Source organism: Coffea arabica, chromosome 2e (assembly GCF_036785885.1).
Source record: "Coffea arabica cultivar ET-39 chromosome 2e, Coffea Arabica ET-39 HiFi, whole genome shotgun sequence".
NCBI lineage: Eukaryota > Viridiplantae > Streptophyta > Magnoliopsida > Gentianales > Rubiaceae > Coffea > Coffea arabica.
Genome location: NC_092313.1, coordinates 75,194,617 through 75,209,560, shown reverse-complemented (window position 1 = coordinate 75,209,560; position 14,944 = coordinate 75,194,617). Strand labels below are relative to the sequence as shown.

The 14,944-nt window shown below is 36.5% G+C and overlaps 3 protein-coding genes and 2 long non-coding RNA genes across 10 annotated transcripts; 1 reads left to right on the top strand and 4 right to left on the bottom strand.

Moving 5' to 3' along the window:
- Positions 1–207: 207 nt before the first annotated feature.
- Positions 208–2,966, bottom strand: LOC113733181 (rop guanine nucleotide exchange factor 3-like). The gene is made up of 7 exons (XM_027259393.2): positions 2,338–2,966; positions 2,138–2,254; positions 1,868–2,022; positions 1,516–1,590; positions 1,110–1,403; positions 655–1,002; positions 208–569 (listed from the first exon to the last, which is right to left on the bottom strand). Exons 1-7 carry the CDS (start codon positions 2,654–2,656, stop codon positions 447–449), a joined length of 1,431 nt encoding a protein of 476 aa, XP_027115194.1. The 5' UTR covers positions 2,657–2,966; the 3' UTR covers positions 208–446.
- A 4,053-nt stretch (positions 2,967–7,019) lies between these two features.
- LOC140037103 (uncharacterized) lies at positions 7,020–8,424 on the top strand. Its single transcript, XR_011841064.1, has 2 exons — positions 7,020–7,341; positions 7,706–8,424. It is a non-coding gene; the product is annotated as an uncharacterized lncRNA (long non-coding RNA).
- A 536-nt stretch (positions 8,425–8,960) lies between these two features.
- Positions 8,961–9,690, bottom strand: LOC140037102 (uncharacterized). Its single transcript, XR_011841063.1, has 3 exons — positions 9,525–9,690; positions 9,342–9,393; positions 8,961–9,240 (listed from the first exon to the last, which is right to left on the bottom strand). It is a non-coding gene; the product is annotated as an uncharacterized lncRNA (long non-coding RNA).
- A 643-nt stretch (positions 9,691–10,333) lies between these two features.
- LOC113729498 (16 kDa phloem protein 1) lies at positions 10,334–11,644 on the bottom strand. Its single transcript, XM_027253789.1, has 5 exons — positions 11,500–11,644; positions 11,308–11,373; positions 11,075–11,210; positions 10,658–10,802; positions 10,334–10,507 (listed from the first exon to the last, which is right to left on the bottom strand). Exons 1-5 carry the CDS (start codon positions 11,642–11,644, stop codon positions 10,334–10,336), a joined length of 666 nt encoding a protein of 221 aa, XP_027109590.1.
- Positions 10,856–14,376, bottom strand: LOC140037101 (pentatricopeptide repeat-containing protein At4g33990-like). 6 transcript variants are annotated; one of them, XM_072081155.1, is made up of 3 exons: positions 12,059–14,376; positions 11,295–11,373; positions 10,856–11,210 (listed from the first exon to the last, which is right to left on the bottom strand). In XM_072081155.1, the coding sequence occupies exon 1, from the start codon at positions 14,034–14,036 to the stop codon at positions 12,129–12,131; it is 1,908 nt and encodes a 635-aa protein (XP_071937256.1). In that variant the 5' UTR covers positions 14,037–14,376; the 3' UTR covers positions 10,856–11,210; positions 11,295–11,373; positions 12,059–12,128. The 6 variants fall into 6 exon arrangements, with proteins under 6 accessions (XP_071937256.1, XP_071937258.1, XP_071937259.1 ...); XM_072081157.1 differs by having other exon boundaries at positions 10,856–11,218; positions 11,308–11,373; XM_072081158.1 differs by having other exon boundaries at positions 10,856–11,218; positions 12,108–14,376.
- Between the last annotated feature and the right edge of the window lie 568 nt (positions 14,377–14,944).

The window sequence follows — 14,944 nt, the reverse complement described above, 5'->3', positions numbered from 1 at the left end:
CAAAGAGAGGAACTGCCTTATGGCCTCTACAGAAATAAGCATTGTTCCAATTGGTCCAAGTATCTAAAAAATGGCAATGAACATTTTCATGGTCTTAACCAAATGGATTTTGCTTCTTTCTGCCATCCTCATTTTAGAGGATATCTAATTAGCTAGCGAGTTCCATTCCCTAAAGTCGTAGCAGTATAATCACAAAATGAAAGTAAATTCTGAAGAGCACAAATCATAGACTGCTGGGATTGGTAATAAATCTTGGGTCATAAATCAGAATCGAGACTGCATTTAAGAGTGATTGACATCTTAGCATTACTAGCTAGTTATTGATATAATGAACTGATTTTCTCCTATTGTAGCTGTCAGTCAAAAAGATCCTTTCTTGCTGTTCGCAAATGTGCAGCTTGACAGAAACTGAGTTCGGCTTTTGATAACACCCCGTCAATATGATCCTACTGATCTTGGTTTCGTGTGGTTTTGTCCACAAATAGGACATCCTCAATCCAAGCAACAACGTTGAAGGCCAAACCTTCCAATACTCTAGAGTAACTCTCCAGGATAGCTTTCCCTACATCCTGAATGTAAACAAGATCATTATAAAAAACAAGAAACTGGTATAATGTTTTGGGAAGGACAAATGTGGATTTTGGAGATACATACTCTGTTGTGCTGAATCTTGCTTGCGTCCAATGATGTTTGGGAAAGCTCAGGATATCTTTGCTTTAAGCAGAACAACAGACTCTCAGCTCGTTCTGCTAGGATATGATTCTTGTCCGTCCGATCGATATCAGACATGAAGTCTTTAACCAGGTCCCATGATGATTTCGAGTGTGTCATGCTGCATGCTTTACGCCTCCATGTGTACATTGAAGCTTCAATCTTATCTGCGAACTCGAGTGCTTCATGTTCAGAGCCCAGATTAAGGCAGTTCAGAAGCAAGTCAGGTGTAAATTTCTCCCCATTGCACATATAGCGGTAAACTGCATCTCCAACAATTGCTTTTCCACTCTGAGTAGAGCATTGATACACAGAAAATACAGTTAGACAGCTGACTATTATTGTCATATTACCGTTAAAGAATTGCAGTAGCTTCATCTGATTTATAATATGACTACCTTAGGAAGTGATGCCATGTAGGAATCAGGGATCTCCATTTCAGCAAGAATGCTATTATTAAGAGCCTTGGCAGCTTTGTGTATTTGGTTGGCACAATCACGCTTGTGGCGCAGGTGCTTCCTTGACTTCTCAGAGAGGCCTCCAGAAGGAACACATGGGACTGGTAGCCACCATTTTTCTTCTTTGCGCTGAGGAGCAGGAATCCTCCTAAATGACCCAGACCGCGACTTTCCTGACATGCTTCCCTGTTCAGCATACCAAAATTCAGTTTCCTCAAAGCTGTCCAATACTTCCTGTCACGCAACATCAATTCAGCTATCAGATTTGACACAAAACAGAAAATTTGGGTCATTTTTCAAAGATCAATGTTGATTATAACAGCAGACAGACAGTAGCAGTCTTTACCAGGAGCAATGCATCAAGTTTTCTCAGTGCAGGAAGGTTGACGCTGATGTCTGACCTCGGTCTACTAGTCATCACCTGAAAGTTGATCATATACCCATCATGTTAATTAATTAAACATGCAAAGAACCAGATTGGTTAGCGTAAAAGAGGGGAATCCATAGATGACATTATTGAGGCCAAAGGTCTTGGCCTAATGGTAATGGTAGTGCCAACCTTCAATGCCTATACTAGCCTGGAGGAACAAAGATCATCAGCCCCTGTTCTGCCTAACCTTTGCCCAGTAACCAATACCAAAAATAAATAAATAAATAAATGAAACAAAAAATAAAAACTAAAAGAACAGAGACGTCACCTCAACAGCAGTCCCATCTTGTAAATCATGTAATGCTGGAACAAATTCTACTATGTGGTCACAGATGGATAAAAAGCAATTCATTTCTCTCTTCCACATCAATTTCTTATCAGGATGTAATGGTTCTAATCGTAGATGGTGACCAAATATAGAAGCTGCACGGTGTAAACAAAATTGAGATACTAAATCAGAAAAATAAAACATGCATCAGAATTGAAGTAATAGAAGTACAATCTGGCCCAACTACAGGAGCGTTTAACATAGCAGTACCATAAAGATTTGTTATGGAATTTGATACTGCCACAGCAGTGCTGACACCTTTCCCACTTCCGGACATGTCTTGGCCTAATAGCAGCTTCGAAAATCTTTCCTTCATCATGTCAAGCTCTACAAGTATTTCGAACACCGTTAGGAAACTAGGGAAACCAAAAAGAAAAGGGACGGAAAAGAATCAATCTTGCAGAACCCACCTAAATCTTCAGTCTCTGTCTCATCATCTGCAGCAGGGTTTTGTTGCTGCATTACTAGTTTTGAAAGCACAGGAGTTTTGGGAGATTTCATTCCTGGCCAACATAAGGGAGAGGGGGTCTCCGAAAAGGTGCTGCTGTTGTCATCTGTAGGTTCAGAGAAGGCTGAGACGTCTGAGTTAGTTCTGCAGAAAGAATAGCCACTCTGCAACGAAAAGCTGGTGGCTTCGGTTGACGATGATTGATCATTCTGATCTAAAGAAGATTGTGAAGGTTGATATCCCAGATCACAAGTTTCATCCGAATTACCCGCGCTATCCATTTGATCCCTTGTCTTCCCCCTTTATCTAGACTGCTGCTGCAGATGTCAAGGTTGTAAACTCAATTTCAGGCAAAAGTACTTGAAGAGAGGATGCATTTTTTATGAAACTAAATCTACCGGGAACTGACTTCAAAATGTTAGAATTCTTGAGTTCCAAGACAAAAGCATTTCATATATTGCTTTCCAGAAAAAGAAAAAGGAAAAAAAAAAAGAATCTGCTGTGTCTTTTTCTTAGCTTAACTTTGAAATTATTCACTGATCACACTGAACATGCAGCAACTTTCTTGACAAAGTAGCAAGTCATCCAAGGAGACCAAGCATGACTTGGGAGAAACAGAAGCCAACATACTGGTGGTTTAAAAATTTTGAAGATAACGGCTGGAAGAGAAAAAAGCAACGGTAAAACCATTCTTTTATGCTACCTTTAATGGTTTGGCTGATGATTTGAATTTGAAGAATTGATGCTGCTTTGAAAACGATGGCTATAGCTGTTGGCTTTGCTGAGTGAATGCCGTTTTGAAACAGTTCCCTCCCAAGTCCAAAGTCCCAACCTTTATTTCTTCCCCCCCACCCCACAAACAAAAAAAGAAAAAGAAAAGAAACATCTCATTTACCTCAAGCAAAAAGGCCAATTTCATCAACTTCATTCATGAGAAAAACCAGATATATATACATATATCTGGGTCATTGATGAAGATATGTGAAGTTGAGGAATAAATCAAAGCTGTCTCAAACAGCCCAGAAGATTGCTGTTTCTATAGAGTTACCTCTAGTTATAACATAGATGACTCGATAAGGACTCATCCGGAGTTTAAAAATGTAGTACTCATCAGGATTAGGACCTGAACCAAGAGCTCAGGACTACATCACTAATCAAGGGATGTTGGGATATAGTTATATGGTAGATTGAAATAGACTTAAAATAGAGAATATCACATTATTTTATCACCTTAGATAGAAGAATGTGGATTATGATAATCCAAATTTTGACGGGCATAATACATAAAGGCGGCCTGTCAGGGACCCTTTGCGGTTGGCCGCCCATAATTAGGTAATGATTAAGGAACAATCAACAAGGAGTTGTGGAGCAGTACTGTGCATCTTTTAAAGTTTTTATCGACCGTGATTAGGCCCACTGGCTAGACTCCTATGCCTTGTGCTTCTACTGTTAAACATTTCAAGAGAATGTTTAAAATGTAACTATTCTCACTGAACTGTGTTATATATAAGTGGAAACCACATATTCTGCTGTTATCATGTACTCGAGAAACATCAAAATACTTGGACTAATCTGCAAACTTATTGTAGAATAATGTATACAAAAGCCAACTATACTTTCACATTTGTGCTACATCGAAGTGCAGAGCAGTAACTAAACCAACAAGACTTCTAACCTTTTTTTTTTTCACGTCAAGACTTCTAACTTTTACTAATCATTTATTCGTCGAATTTGTTAGACCTTTATAAATTGTTCATCACATTTGTTAGATACTGGTTGATAACCAACCCAATTTAACACTTAATGAAATTCAGATCTTAACATGTTCGAACGTATCTGATAATAATAAAAAATAGAACATCTTAATTAATTATGTACATTGATTAAACACGTCTGAATTGCGTAGGCAAAACTTATTCCAAAAAATAAGTGATAAGTGAATGCATTCAAATGTTAGAATTACAGTATTTACAATTTAATAACTTAATAGATTCAGATTTCATATTTCAATTTTATCAAACGCACTCCTAAGAGTAGAGTAGGTGCATGCATGTTGCAAATTGGTCGATTCTTGCATTGATTTAGTCCCTTTTCAAACCATTTGTGAGTCTCACTTAGAAGATGCATCTTAACAAGCCTCAAGTAAATTGTTAATGCATTAACCAGAAAATCCTATACTGAATACTATAACCAAGAAAAGAAACAGAAACCAAAAAAAAAAAAGAAAAGAAGCTGAGAGTTGTTAGAAGTTTAGCCCATGAATGATGAATCCCTAGTACTGTGCCTGTGGTGGTTAAACACTGTCACCTGGCTGAGTAAAATCAGTAATAGTAATAGTAAACACCCATTAGGCAATAATGATGTTTACCTACCAAAAAGAAGAAGAAAAAAAAAAAGTGTCAAACTGGTCCGTCATGATAGTAGACGTGCATGGCACTTCAACAAATTCGTGAACGTGTGAATTATATGATGCTTAATTATTTTTATACATCCAAATCATTGAGGTCAAATGAATAATGGTTCTTTAGAAGCAAATGCATGCATCTTCTCATGGACTGCAAATCAAAGCAAGACAGGGGCTGGAGAAAGGAAATGGGGAAACCATATGAAAAGAGGAAGGCAAGAACAAGAAGAAGAAGAAGGAAATTTAACAAGAAAACTCATTTTGATTATTGAGATCAAGTCAACTACCCATTGCTGTTTACTGGGGTTTTTTTTCCCCCCTCCTTTCGTTTGACAGGGGTTGCCACGAAGGAAAATAATATTTGGGTTCTTTCGGGTTTTAATTCTCAATGTAAGGTATAAAATACTCATAGAGTTTATCCTTGATCGGATGAATTTAACAAAATCTAAATATAGAACAAATAGTTAATGAATTTAAATAAATAATTTGATCTCAATGGACGTAGTTAAGGAGATGAACAAAGGGCTAATCATAATTAAAGCTTTTAACGATTCAGAAATTTGACACATTTAGTCAAGTTTATTACTTATTTTTTCTATTTCAAAATCTGAGAGACAGGTGAAGTTATCTTCAGAGTCACTCATTTTATTTTACAAATATGTTCTGTTAGATATTCTATAACGCTCATATTTCTTTTTTCAGTAATTTTTTCCTCTGAATTTCTTGATTTAGGTTCTAAAGAAAGCGGGAACAGTTCTGAAACTCTAGCTTCATCAAGACTGCTATAAAGTCCTGACGACGATGTGGGGGTCTCCCATTCGGTTTAGGTGCGTTTCCATTTCTTGGGGAAGGAAGCCCATGCTTTCCCTGAACAACCATATGATGGGCCAGTGGCCTTTTAGGCCCATTACTATGTTGCTAATCTTGCAATCTCATCTGGAATCTTACCAGTTACCAGATTTCTGACTTGCTAAATCCCCATTGATTAAGTTTAATAAGAATTATAATACTGAATTAAAGTATTGCAAAAATATTATTATATTTTATCTTTTAAAAAAATTGCCTTTATTTGTGTGTTTAGAGAGGAAGAAAAATGCGTGTATGTGAAAAAGAGAAAAAATAATAAAACAATTCAGAAGTGATGCATACTTGTGCGTGAGAATGCATATTTGTCTGCGCGAGCGCGTGTGTTAAATAGAAAGAATACAAATGTGTTTTTTTGTGCAAGAGCATGCATGAGAGCGTGCTATATGTGCGAGAGTTATAGTAATATATGTAGTCAATTTAGAAAATTCAGTGAAAAATTTTCGATTGAAAAGTTGTACACAAATTAAGCAGCATTTAACACATTAAGTGGTGAGACAACAGACATGCTGAATTCAAAGAGTTAATTTTCAGCATTAATTAGAGTTATCCAACAAGGCCTCAATTTAAGATATTATCGATTGTGAACTTCTAACCAAAAATTAAAAAAAAAAAAAAAAAAAAAAAAAAAAAAAAAGAGAAAGGAGTAGACCAAAAAGAGGGAGCATTAGAAACTTCTATTCACTACTAGATTGAATATGCTGCAACACAGTTGACCGAAAGCAAGAAGAACTTGTCCAAGTAATTATGACACTATTTTTCGGAAGGGAAAATGATCGGTTTCATCCTTCACATTTCACAAAAATATTTTTTTCATCCTTCACTTTTAAAAGGAAGCAATTTCGTCCTTGACATTTAAAAACTGAAGTTCTTACATCCCCAAATTTCAATCTGAATCAAACCACCAATCAACCTGATTACAAAATTTAGGGGTCTAATTGATAAATTACTTAGTTAACTCAACTTGATATTCATGTAAAATTTAGTGAACCCAAAAATAAAAAGTAAAAATTATAACATAAAAAAGAAAGATTAATCTTTCCTATATTATCATTGTATACACTGACGGTCTTATGTATCGCATATCATTTCAATTTAAATTTAAATATCAAATTTTGTATTTATGATACACATCTAGATTCGCAAGTCGATATACTAACAGTGTATGAAAAGATTTACCCAAAAAAAAACTCTACTATTCCAAGACAAAGAATGGTCTTTCATGTTATAATTTTTATTTTTTTTGATTTAATAAATGTCCTGTGAATATGATGAAATTGATCGAGTTATCTATCAATTCTATTTTCGAAATTTATTACTGGGTTATTGAATGGTTTGATTCAGATTGAAAATTAGGTTCAGGGGTGTAATAGCGCAACGGATCTTCTGTACCACACCCTGTCTCACATCCTGTCCCACTCCTTAAAATCTCGCCAAGTGTCCCTTAATAAACCAAACCCTCAAACAACTCAACTCAGACCATATTAAGTTAATTAATCGATTAACCGGACAAAGAAATTTAATCTCTTTAACCAATATAACCAAAACCAAGAAAAATAAAAACTCTTTAACCAAAATCACAATTTTTCAACGGAAAAAAACCCTAAAATATTAAAAAACCTCTGTCCGAGTTCATCATCTTCACCATTCAGCTTTGACGAAATATTCACGGATAAAACTTCGAAGCTCTTCCCAGAGGTGAGAAACAAGTTATTATTGGTCAACAATGAATGGATGGTCTTTGATTCATAATCTTGATTAAAAAAAAAGCCCTTTTTTTTATTCTGTAACTATGAATTAAAGCCAAGAAACATGTGTGATCACTGTTTTCTCAAATGGTTTTCTGGTTTTGGTCTATATGGATAGAGGTGCCATCTTGACATGCATTAGTGTGACTAGTTACAGGGTTTATGTATTCATTCACTTCATTGTTACTGTTTACAAAGTTCAATGTTTATGAAAATTATGTAACTTAGATAATTGTAATCTCTTATTTGCAGAATGTTATGCATAATGAAGCTTCAATCATGTAAAGCTTGTAACTTTTTCCCTAATACTGCAGGGGTATCTGATATGATGATAGGTTTTTGCAGTCAACTGGAACTGATTCGTGTTACTGCATCTGAGACTATGGAAGCCTATATCATTCTGTGCAACCTTGATGATGGACAAGAAGAGCAGGAGAGGAAAAGGTTCTTGCGTGGAGGAGGAGGAGGAGTGGGGTAAGGCAGAGCCATCAACTCTCAAGAATTCGCCGGAGAACAAACTAAGGGAGGCTCTCGAGGAGGCTTCTGAAGATGGGTCACTTCGTAAAAACACATGAAATTCACTCTGAGTCTTTGAATCAAGATGGCTGCTTGGGAAGGTCAATATCTCTTGCAAGGCTTAATGCCCAGAAGGAATTCTTGAGGGCAACTACTCTTTTGTCTGAAAGGACATTTTGCATTGAAGAATCCATTCCTGGCTTTAATGAAGCCTTCTTGTTGGTTCTTGACTTTGTACCCAAAGTTCCAATGTTGAGAAACAATTGACCATTTGAGAATTGACTTTGTACGGGTTGTTTTCTTGTTTTCAAACGCTACAGTATTGGGATTCATCTATATTTAGCTTAAAGGAAATTACTGCAAATTTGAGCAATCATGTACTTCATTGGGGTGCAGAGGAAGGTACTGTGGAGCATGATATTAAAACCAAAATTATGGATTACTTGAACATTCTTGAGAATGAGTTTGTACTTGTTTTTACTATTAGTAGAGGATCTGCATTTAAATTGTTGCTGAATCTTATCCTTCCCATTCGAACAAGAGGCTGTTGAATATGTTTGACCATGAGAGCCAGTCTGTGAGTTGGATGGCTCAATGTGCTAAAGAGAAGGGTGCAAAGGTGTACAGGGCCTGGTTTATGGACATGTTTCGGGAATTTCAGCATTGTTATACGGATTATATATACAATTTGGTGTCAACAGTCAAATACGAGATTGGTCCCGAGTTGTTTAGAATCAGAGAACAAGTTTTCGGAGTACCTTGGTAAGGTTATAAGCTTTAGTTGTTTGACTTGTGAGTCTAAGGATCAATCTTAAGACAAGCCTCTCTCCTGCAGAATAAAGTCCGATGCAAAATCTTACTGACATTGAAAAAATAGCGTGGTAGCTCAAACATTAAAGAAGAAGAAAAAAAAAAGGAACGAAAATGCAGCTTTATTTTGCTGGTTTTCTCTAATTTCTGTCTACTCAAGTTACAAAATTAATCTAAAAGCCAAACAAAAATCTGGGTTTTCTTATTGTATGGTTAAACAAATGCAAAGCTGAGGAACATTCAAAAGACGATTTCTTGTATGCATCAAGAATCCAGGGCAGCTCAACTAATATATCTCATGTTCTACAGTTTCGTCAGAAGAACGTTTATTAACAGATATTTGAACAAAAATATCAAAATCAATAAGTATAAGCACAAAGTATTATTCCACTTAAAGGTCTAATTAATCCATGAGCGCAATCCCACAGTCTTGTCCTCCATTTCTTCATAAGCATCTTCATTCAATTTTCCCATTTTCAACAACTTGTTGATCAGAATCATCATTATTTTCAAGTTCTTGCGCCTACAAAAACAGACCCAAAGTTAGCAAATATATTGAATTATAATTGTAAATTATCAAACTAATATATATAAGATTAAATAATTAATCAAGGTTTTCCTTACTTGGATACCGAATTTTCAGACAATTTAACAGATGAAACATTCAGACTGGAAGCTGCAAATTAGAAGAAAAATTCCCTCAATCAGCAAAAGATAAACGCAAACTTGTTACCCTCCCAAAATCATCTACACCTAAGTTCCAAAACACTAAAACAGAGACACTAGAGAATATAACCAATTTCTTACTTCTTCCCTGCAATTGAGGATATAGCAAAACTAATTCAAAGGTGTGTATCAACAGACCAATTTGAAGCTGAAAACTAGATCAAGTGCCTAAGCTTAGCAAGTCACATCAAATTGGCCTGCGAAGAGCTTCGAAGAACCCCACCAAGGTTTTTAAGAAATAACTTGTTTCTCACCTCTGGGAAGAGCTTCGAAGTTTTATCCGTGAATATTTCGTCAAAGCTGAATGGTGAAGATGATGAACTCGGACAGAGGTTTTTTAATATTTTAGGGTTTTTTTCCGTTGAAAAATTGTGATTTTGGTTAAAGAGTTTTTATTTTTCTTGGTTTTGGTTATATTGGTTAAAGAGATTAAATTTCTTTGTCCGGTTAATCGATTAATTAACTTAATATGGTCTGAGTTGAGTTGTTTGAGGGTTTGGTTTATTAAGGGACACTTGGTGAGATTTTAAGGAGTGGGACAGGATGTGAGACAGGGTGTGGTACAGAAGATCCGTTGCGGTGTAATAGCTTTAATTTTTAAATGTCAGGGACGAATTTGCTTCATTTTAAAAGTGAGGGACGAAAAGAATATTTTTGCGAAATGTGAAGGATGAAACAGGTTATTTTCCCTTTTCGGAATAATAAACAGACATTTAAAGCCTTAGCAAATTTTTTCCCCTCCTGAGGAAAGCATTAGCTGATCTGATTGTTAATGGATCTAAAACATGGACACAAAATCAGATCCTTTAGGAGTTTAGCGTGTATAATTTTCTCCTTGACTTGGTGCATCACATGATTAAGCTGGATTCCAAAGCATGGCAACGCCCTAATTAGTTTCGCTTCTGTTTCTCTCTGGATTTTGACTTCTTAGAGCGAAACAAGAACCTCCACCAGGGATTTCGCCAGAAAGTTGCTATAGAACTGCATATGGAGAGGCCAACTGATCCCTTCTCTCCATTCTCATCCGCTTCACCTTGCCTTCTCTCTATTTGTTGTATTTTAGGCTGAAAAATGTACCAGTAATAGCAGTACTTAGAGTGAATCCCAGGTGATTCAGGTAGTGTAAATGCTGAATTCACTAGGTAGATTTTCATGCAAATGAAGATAGATACATATACATATAATACGAGTGCATGCATGTATTTATTACTTACATTTGCAGCATTTGCAGAGTATTTGAGTCCGATACTTATCTGCCCTTTAAAAGTGTCATCATCAAGAACAACATTGTATGGAGCTGGTTTCACTTCTATGATTCCTTTGTCTTTCCCCTCCACGATTATACCTTTGAGGAAGATACTAAAGAACAGCAAATTAGCACATATAATTAACAGGTCACTACATGTGGTATGCAAAATAGGATGACTTAGTAATACATATAATTTAGTAGTTTCTGATGGTATAATCATTTTTTCCTCATGGTGCAATATAACATAGACTTGGAAAGTTATATTGATTTAACTTGGTCATTGTTGAAACAAGAGAAGCTTAAAAAGAAGAACTAATGAGAATCATGGGGTAGAGTGCAAAATTTTAGGAAATTGTTTTCCAGGCAGTTGAATTTTCTGTACGTTGTTTGGCCTACAAATGCACCACGTGAGAAAAATTCTTCATCCATGATTTTAAGTTTGAGGTAGATCTCGTCGTCCGTTCCCCGCTCTGGCAAGTCAAATGTAAATTTTTCGTTCCAGAAAACTTCTTCGTGACCTGCAGCACTGAACTTCTACATCAGGACAAATCAAGAAACATCGTCTCTGTGGAATGGAAGGCTAAAAATCTGGAAAAACCTACCAGAAAATTGTACCTCTAGATGTTTTACTTTGGTGAACTTGATCTCTGCACTCAAGAATTACATAGTAGGTTGGTTTCCCTGTCCAAGAATCATAAGCTCAAAAGGTTCAAAACTCCACTATTGTTGTAAAGCTCAATATTATCAAGAAAAAAAGTTAATCAGAACTATTAAACTTTTATGTTCATGTCTCCTAAAAAAGATTACCTACTATGTTAGTGTGCCTAATGCCTTCAGCACTAACAAGAAGTACTTCAAGTGTTCCTCCCATTACAGAAGAGAAAAAAGAATTGTTCTGCCATCCCTGCTTCTTATGCAAAGGAGGCTGGACATCAGTTTCTGTTGCATGCATTATGACAATTTATGCTGGGATGTTGAAACTTAATTCACGTTTCGAGGCTAAAATTAACGTTCTCCCTCTCTCTATCTCATGCAGAGAATAGATGAATTTATGACATATTGTAGTATTAATTACTAGATGAGTCACATTTCATGTTGAATCAAGCTTTAATGAGCAAATAAATTTGTTGGTCAGTTACTTTGCTCCATTGATGCACAGTGTGTGTGATAAAATTGTCAGAGGAGCTAGCTGTTGGAAATCATAATGGTGGAGGGCTTATAAGTTATGAAGCATTTTGGAAACCGAAATGAATAAACTAAGGGACATTCAAGATTAACTAAGGATAAGATAATTTGTTAAAGATTATTATTGCCAGTTACTAAGGATAAGACGATATGTTAAAAGTTTTTATTGCCAGCTAATAACCTATAATGTATATGTATCCTGTGCAATTCAGAGGTCTGGACTTGATCACCTCCATCAGTATGTATGTGCATTAAATCATACTATGACCGATCTCTTTCTTCAATCCCCTTGAATCCACCAATTCTCTCAACTTTGCTGCCTCTTTCCACCTGCCTTGTTCTGCATATAAGTTCGATAGAAATACATGATAACTGGCATTCTCCGGGTCCAAACTAAGAAGTTGCCTGGCTGCTATTTCTGATACTTCAGAAGATCCACAAGTTTCTCTACAGCCAGCAAGAATTGCTCCCCATATCCGTTTATCAGGATTGATGGGCATCTTCTTCACGAATTCAAAAGCTTCTTCAACGTTCCCTTGACGACTAAGCATATCCACCATGCAGGCATAATGTGCAAGTTTTGGAGTTATGCCAAATTTCTCTCCCATTGCATAAAACCAGCTCCAACCCTCATATTCAAGGCCACAATGGCTACAAGCAGCCAGAAGAGAAATGAAAACCACATCATTGGGCTTTACTCCACAATGCAACATGTTTGAAAAGCAATGAAGAGCCTCCTCTCCCAATCCATTAATCCCATATCCATTGATCATCGAGCTCCAACATACAAGATCTCTGCTATGATTTTCATCAAAAAGAGCCACTCCTTGCCTTGTTCTTCCAAACTTACAATACATGTCGATTAATGCAGATGTCACAAATGCATTCAACATATATCCAGCCTTTAAGAGATATGCATGTATACTTTCTCCAATTTCCTGAGCTGTCATGGAGGAGCAAGATTGCAGTAAACTAAGAAAAGTGACCTCATTAGGCTTCTCACCAGCTGATTGCATCTGTCTATACACTTTGAAAGCATCAAAAGGTTGTTCATTTTGGACATAAGCTGCGATCATCGCACTCCAAGCAATAAGATCTTTATTGTCTAGGTAATCAAACAAGGTCTTTGCTGACCCAATTTCCCCAAAGTTAGCATACATTTGAAGAATTGCAGTCATGAGCGATATGTCTTCCACGTATCCCATCTTCAGAGCAAGTCCATGTAGTCCAAGTCCAACTTTAATCTCCTCCAACTGTGAAGATGCTACTATTATTACACGAACAGTATTGACATCAACTTCAACACAAGAAGATCGCATCTGCGAGAACAAAATCAAAGTCCTTGCTGGACTTTCATTCGTGATAGATCCGCATATCATACTCCTCCAAGAAACAACATCCTTTGTTTGCATGCTGCTGGAAACTTGCACTGAGTAACTCCAAAGTCTGCACTTTGCGTACATATCGACAAGTGAATTCTGCAGATTAATATGAGAATAGAAGTCTCTTTTAATAGAAAAACCATGAATTTCTTTCCCTAACCACAAAGTACCAAGATTAGCGCATGCGGGAAGCACAGTAACAATGCTCACACGGTTTGGTTGCACACCGCAACTTTGCATTTTTCTAAAAATATTCAAGGCCTCCACATACTCCTCATTCTTTACACACGCCGAAACCATTGCACTCCATAAAATTACATCTTTGTTTGGGGTCAGAGCAAACAGTATCCTAACAGCTCCAATATCCCAACCAGAAGAGTAAGCCCCGAGGAGTCCCGTTACTAAGGGTAGTTCTGAATCACATCCCAATTTTATGGCGAAACCATGAATCATACTAGCCATGTTTTTGGAACCCAATTGACCAATTGCTCGTATAACGCTCAAAACCGTGACAAAATTTGGTTTTTGATCCCTCATAAGCATTGTTTTGAAGAGCCCAATTGCTTGCTCTGGCTGGTTTTCCCTCTCCAAATGGGATATTTGCGCCGTCCACGACACCACATTTTCGTCTTCCACAGAAACATCTAGTTCTTGAAGAGAAGAGTGGTTTTGCCATGACGAGTTGTGAAGTAAGGCGCGTGTTGAGGTTCGGAAAAGAGAAATCCTTTTGGGAATTTTCACGAACAGTTCACGTGCATTTCGGAGAAGAGAGGACATATGACACTTCCTTCGGCAACCTTCTCCAGACTAAGAAAGTATCACACGGAGGAGGTCTTTAAAGGTCTAAGCATCGAATTGCCCAGAGACAGAGATTGCTGTCAGGTGAACGAGAGAGACGCCTGCAGTCCCGCCGTCCTTTGAATTCAAGGTCATTAAAACCACCCAATCAGCAAAAATTTTATTTTTAAATTCTTTTCCTTTTTTTTTTCCCTTTTGGGGGCTTTTTTTTTTGCCCTTTAATTGTAAGTATTAATTACATTTAGCCCCGAGATTGTTTTGGATTTGGACTAAAAACTACTACATGGCCCCCAAATTCTTTCCAACCTGCAAAATAACCCCCTTAACAATCAACCTATCCACCCACCAATTGCCAAGACTAGGCAAATAATAGTTTTTTTCATGGCCATGTTCGAAAAGCTATTTTTCTTAAAAATGTTTACATTTTTCATGAACATTTTTTTTAATTACTTTTTACCCTATATACATCAAATCGTTGCAGTATATTTTTTGTTGAAAATGATTCCTTTTCCTCGTGGAGAGTTGGAGACGATGTCACAGAAAGATATATAAAACCCTTTCAAGTTTCAATCTAACTACAGATTACAAATTACTACTTTATCAGCAAAAAAAAAATTATATATATAACTATGCACACATCACTAAGGTGGATATGCCATGAGCCTATCTATCTAAGGTGGAAATATACAAGTACTCTAATAGTATAATTACTTAAATCTCCTTTGGAGAATATCATAACTTTAATGTAGTCTTTTCATTAGCTAGAATGTAAGAATAGTTGATGTTGAAACAAAAGAGAAACAAAGAAAGAGACTAACGTGTGTTGACAATGTTGAGAGGGGATATGCAATTGTCAGTTAGTGGAATGTCTTTATTGGTAAAAAAGT

What these genes read in the sequence shown, in the direction of transcription:
- LOC113733181 (XM_027259393.2), bottom strand. Translation starts at nt 2,656, where the DNA reads ATGGATAGCGCGGGTAATTCGGATGAAACTTGTGATCTGGGATATCAA. An exon ending in ACATGGCATCACTTCCTAAG is followed by an intron (nt 1,003 to 1,109) that starts GTAGTCATATTA and finishes TGCTCTACTCAG; the next exon opens with AGTGGAAAAGCAATTGTTGG. An exon ending in GCAAGATTCAGCACAACAGA is followed by an intron (nt 570 to 654) that starts GTATGTATCTCC and finishes GTTTACATTCAG; the next exon opens with GATGTAGGGAAAGCTATCCT.
- LOC113729498 (XM_027253789.1), bottom strand. Translation starts at nt 11,644, where the DNA reads ATGCATGCAACAGAAACTGATGTCCAGCCTCCTTTGCATAAGAAGCAG. An exon ending in TAGGCACACTAACATAGTAG is followed by an intron (nt 11,374 to 11,499) that starts GTAATCTTTTTT and finishes ATTCTTGGACAG; the next exon opens with GGAAACCAACCTACTATGTA. An exon ending in CCAAAGTAAAACATCTAGAG is followed by an intron (nt 11,211 to 11,307) that starts GTACAATTTTCT and finishes TCAGTGCTGCAG; the next exon opens with GTCACGAAGAAGTTTTCTGG.
- LOC140037101 (XM_072081155.1), bottom strand. Translation starts at nt 14,036, where the DNA reads ATGTCCTCTCTTCTCCGAAATGCACGTGAACTGTTCGTGAAAATTCCC.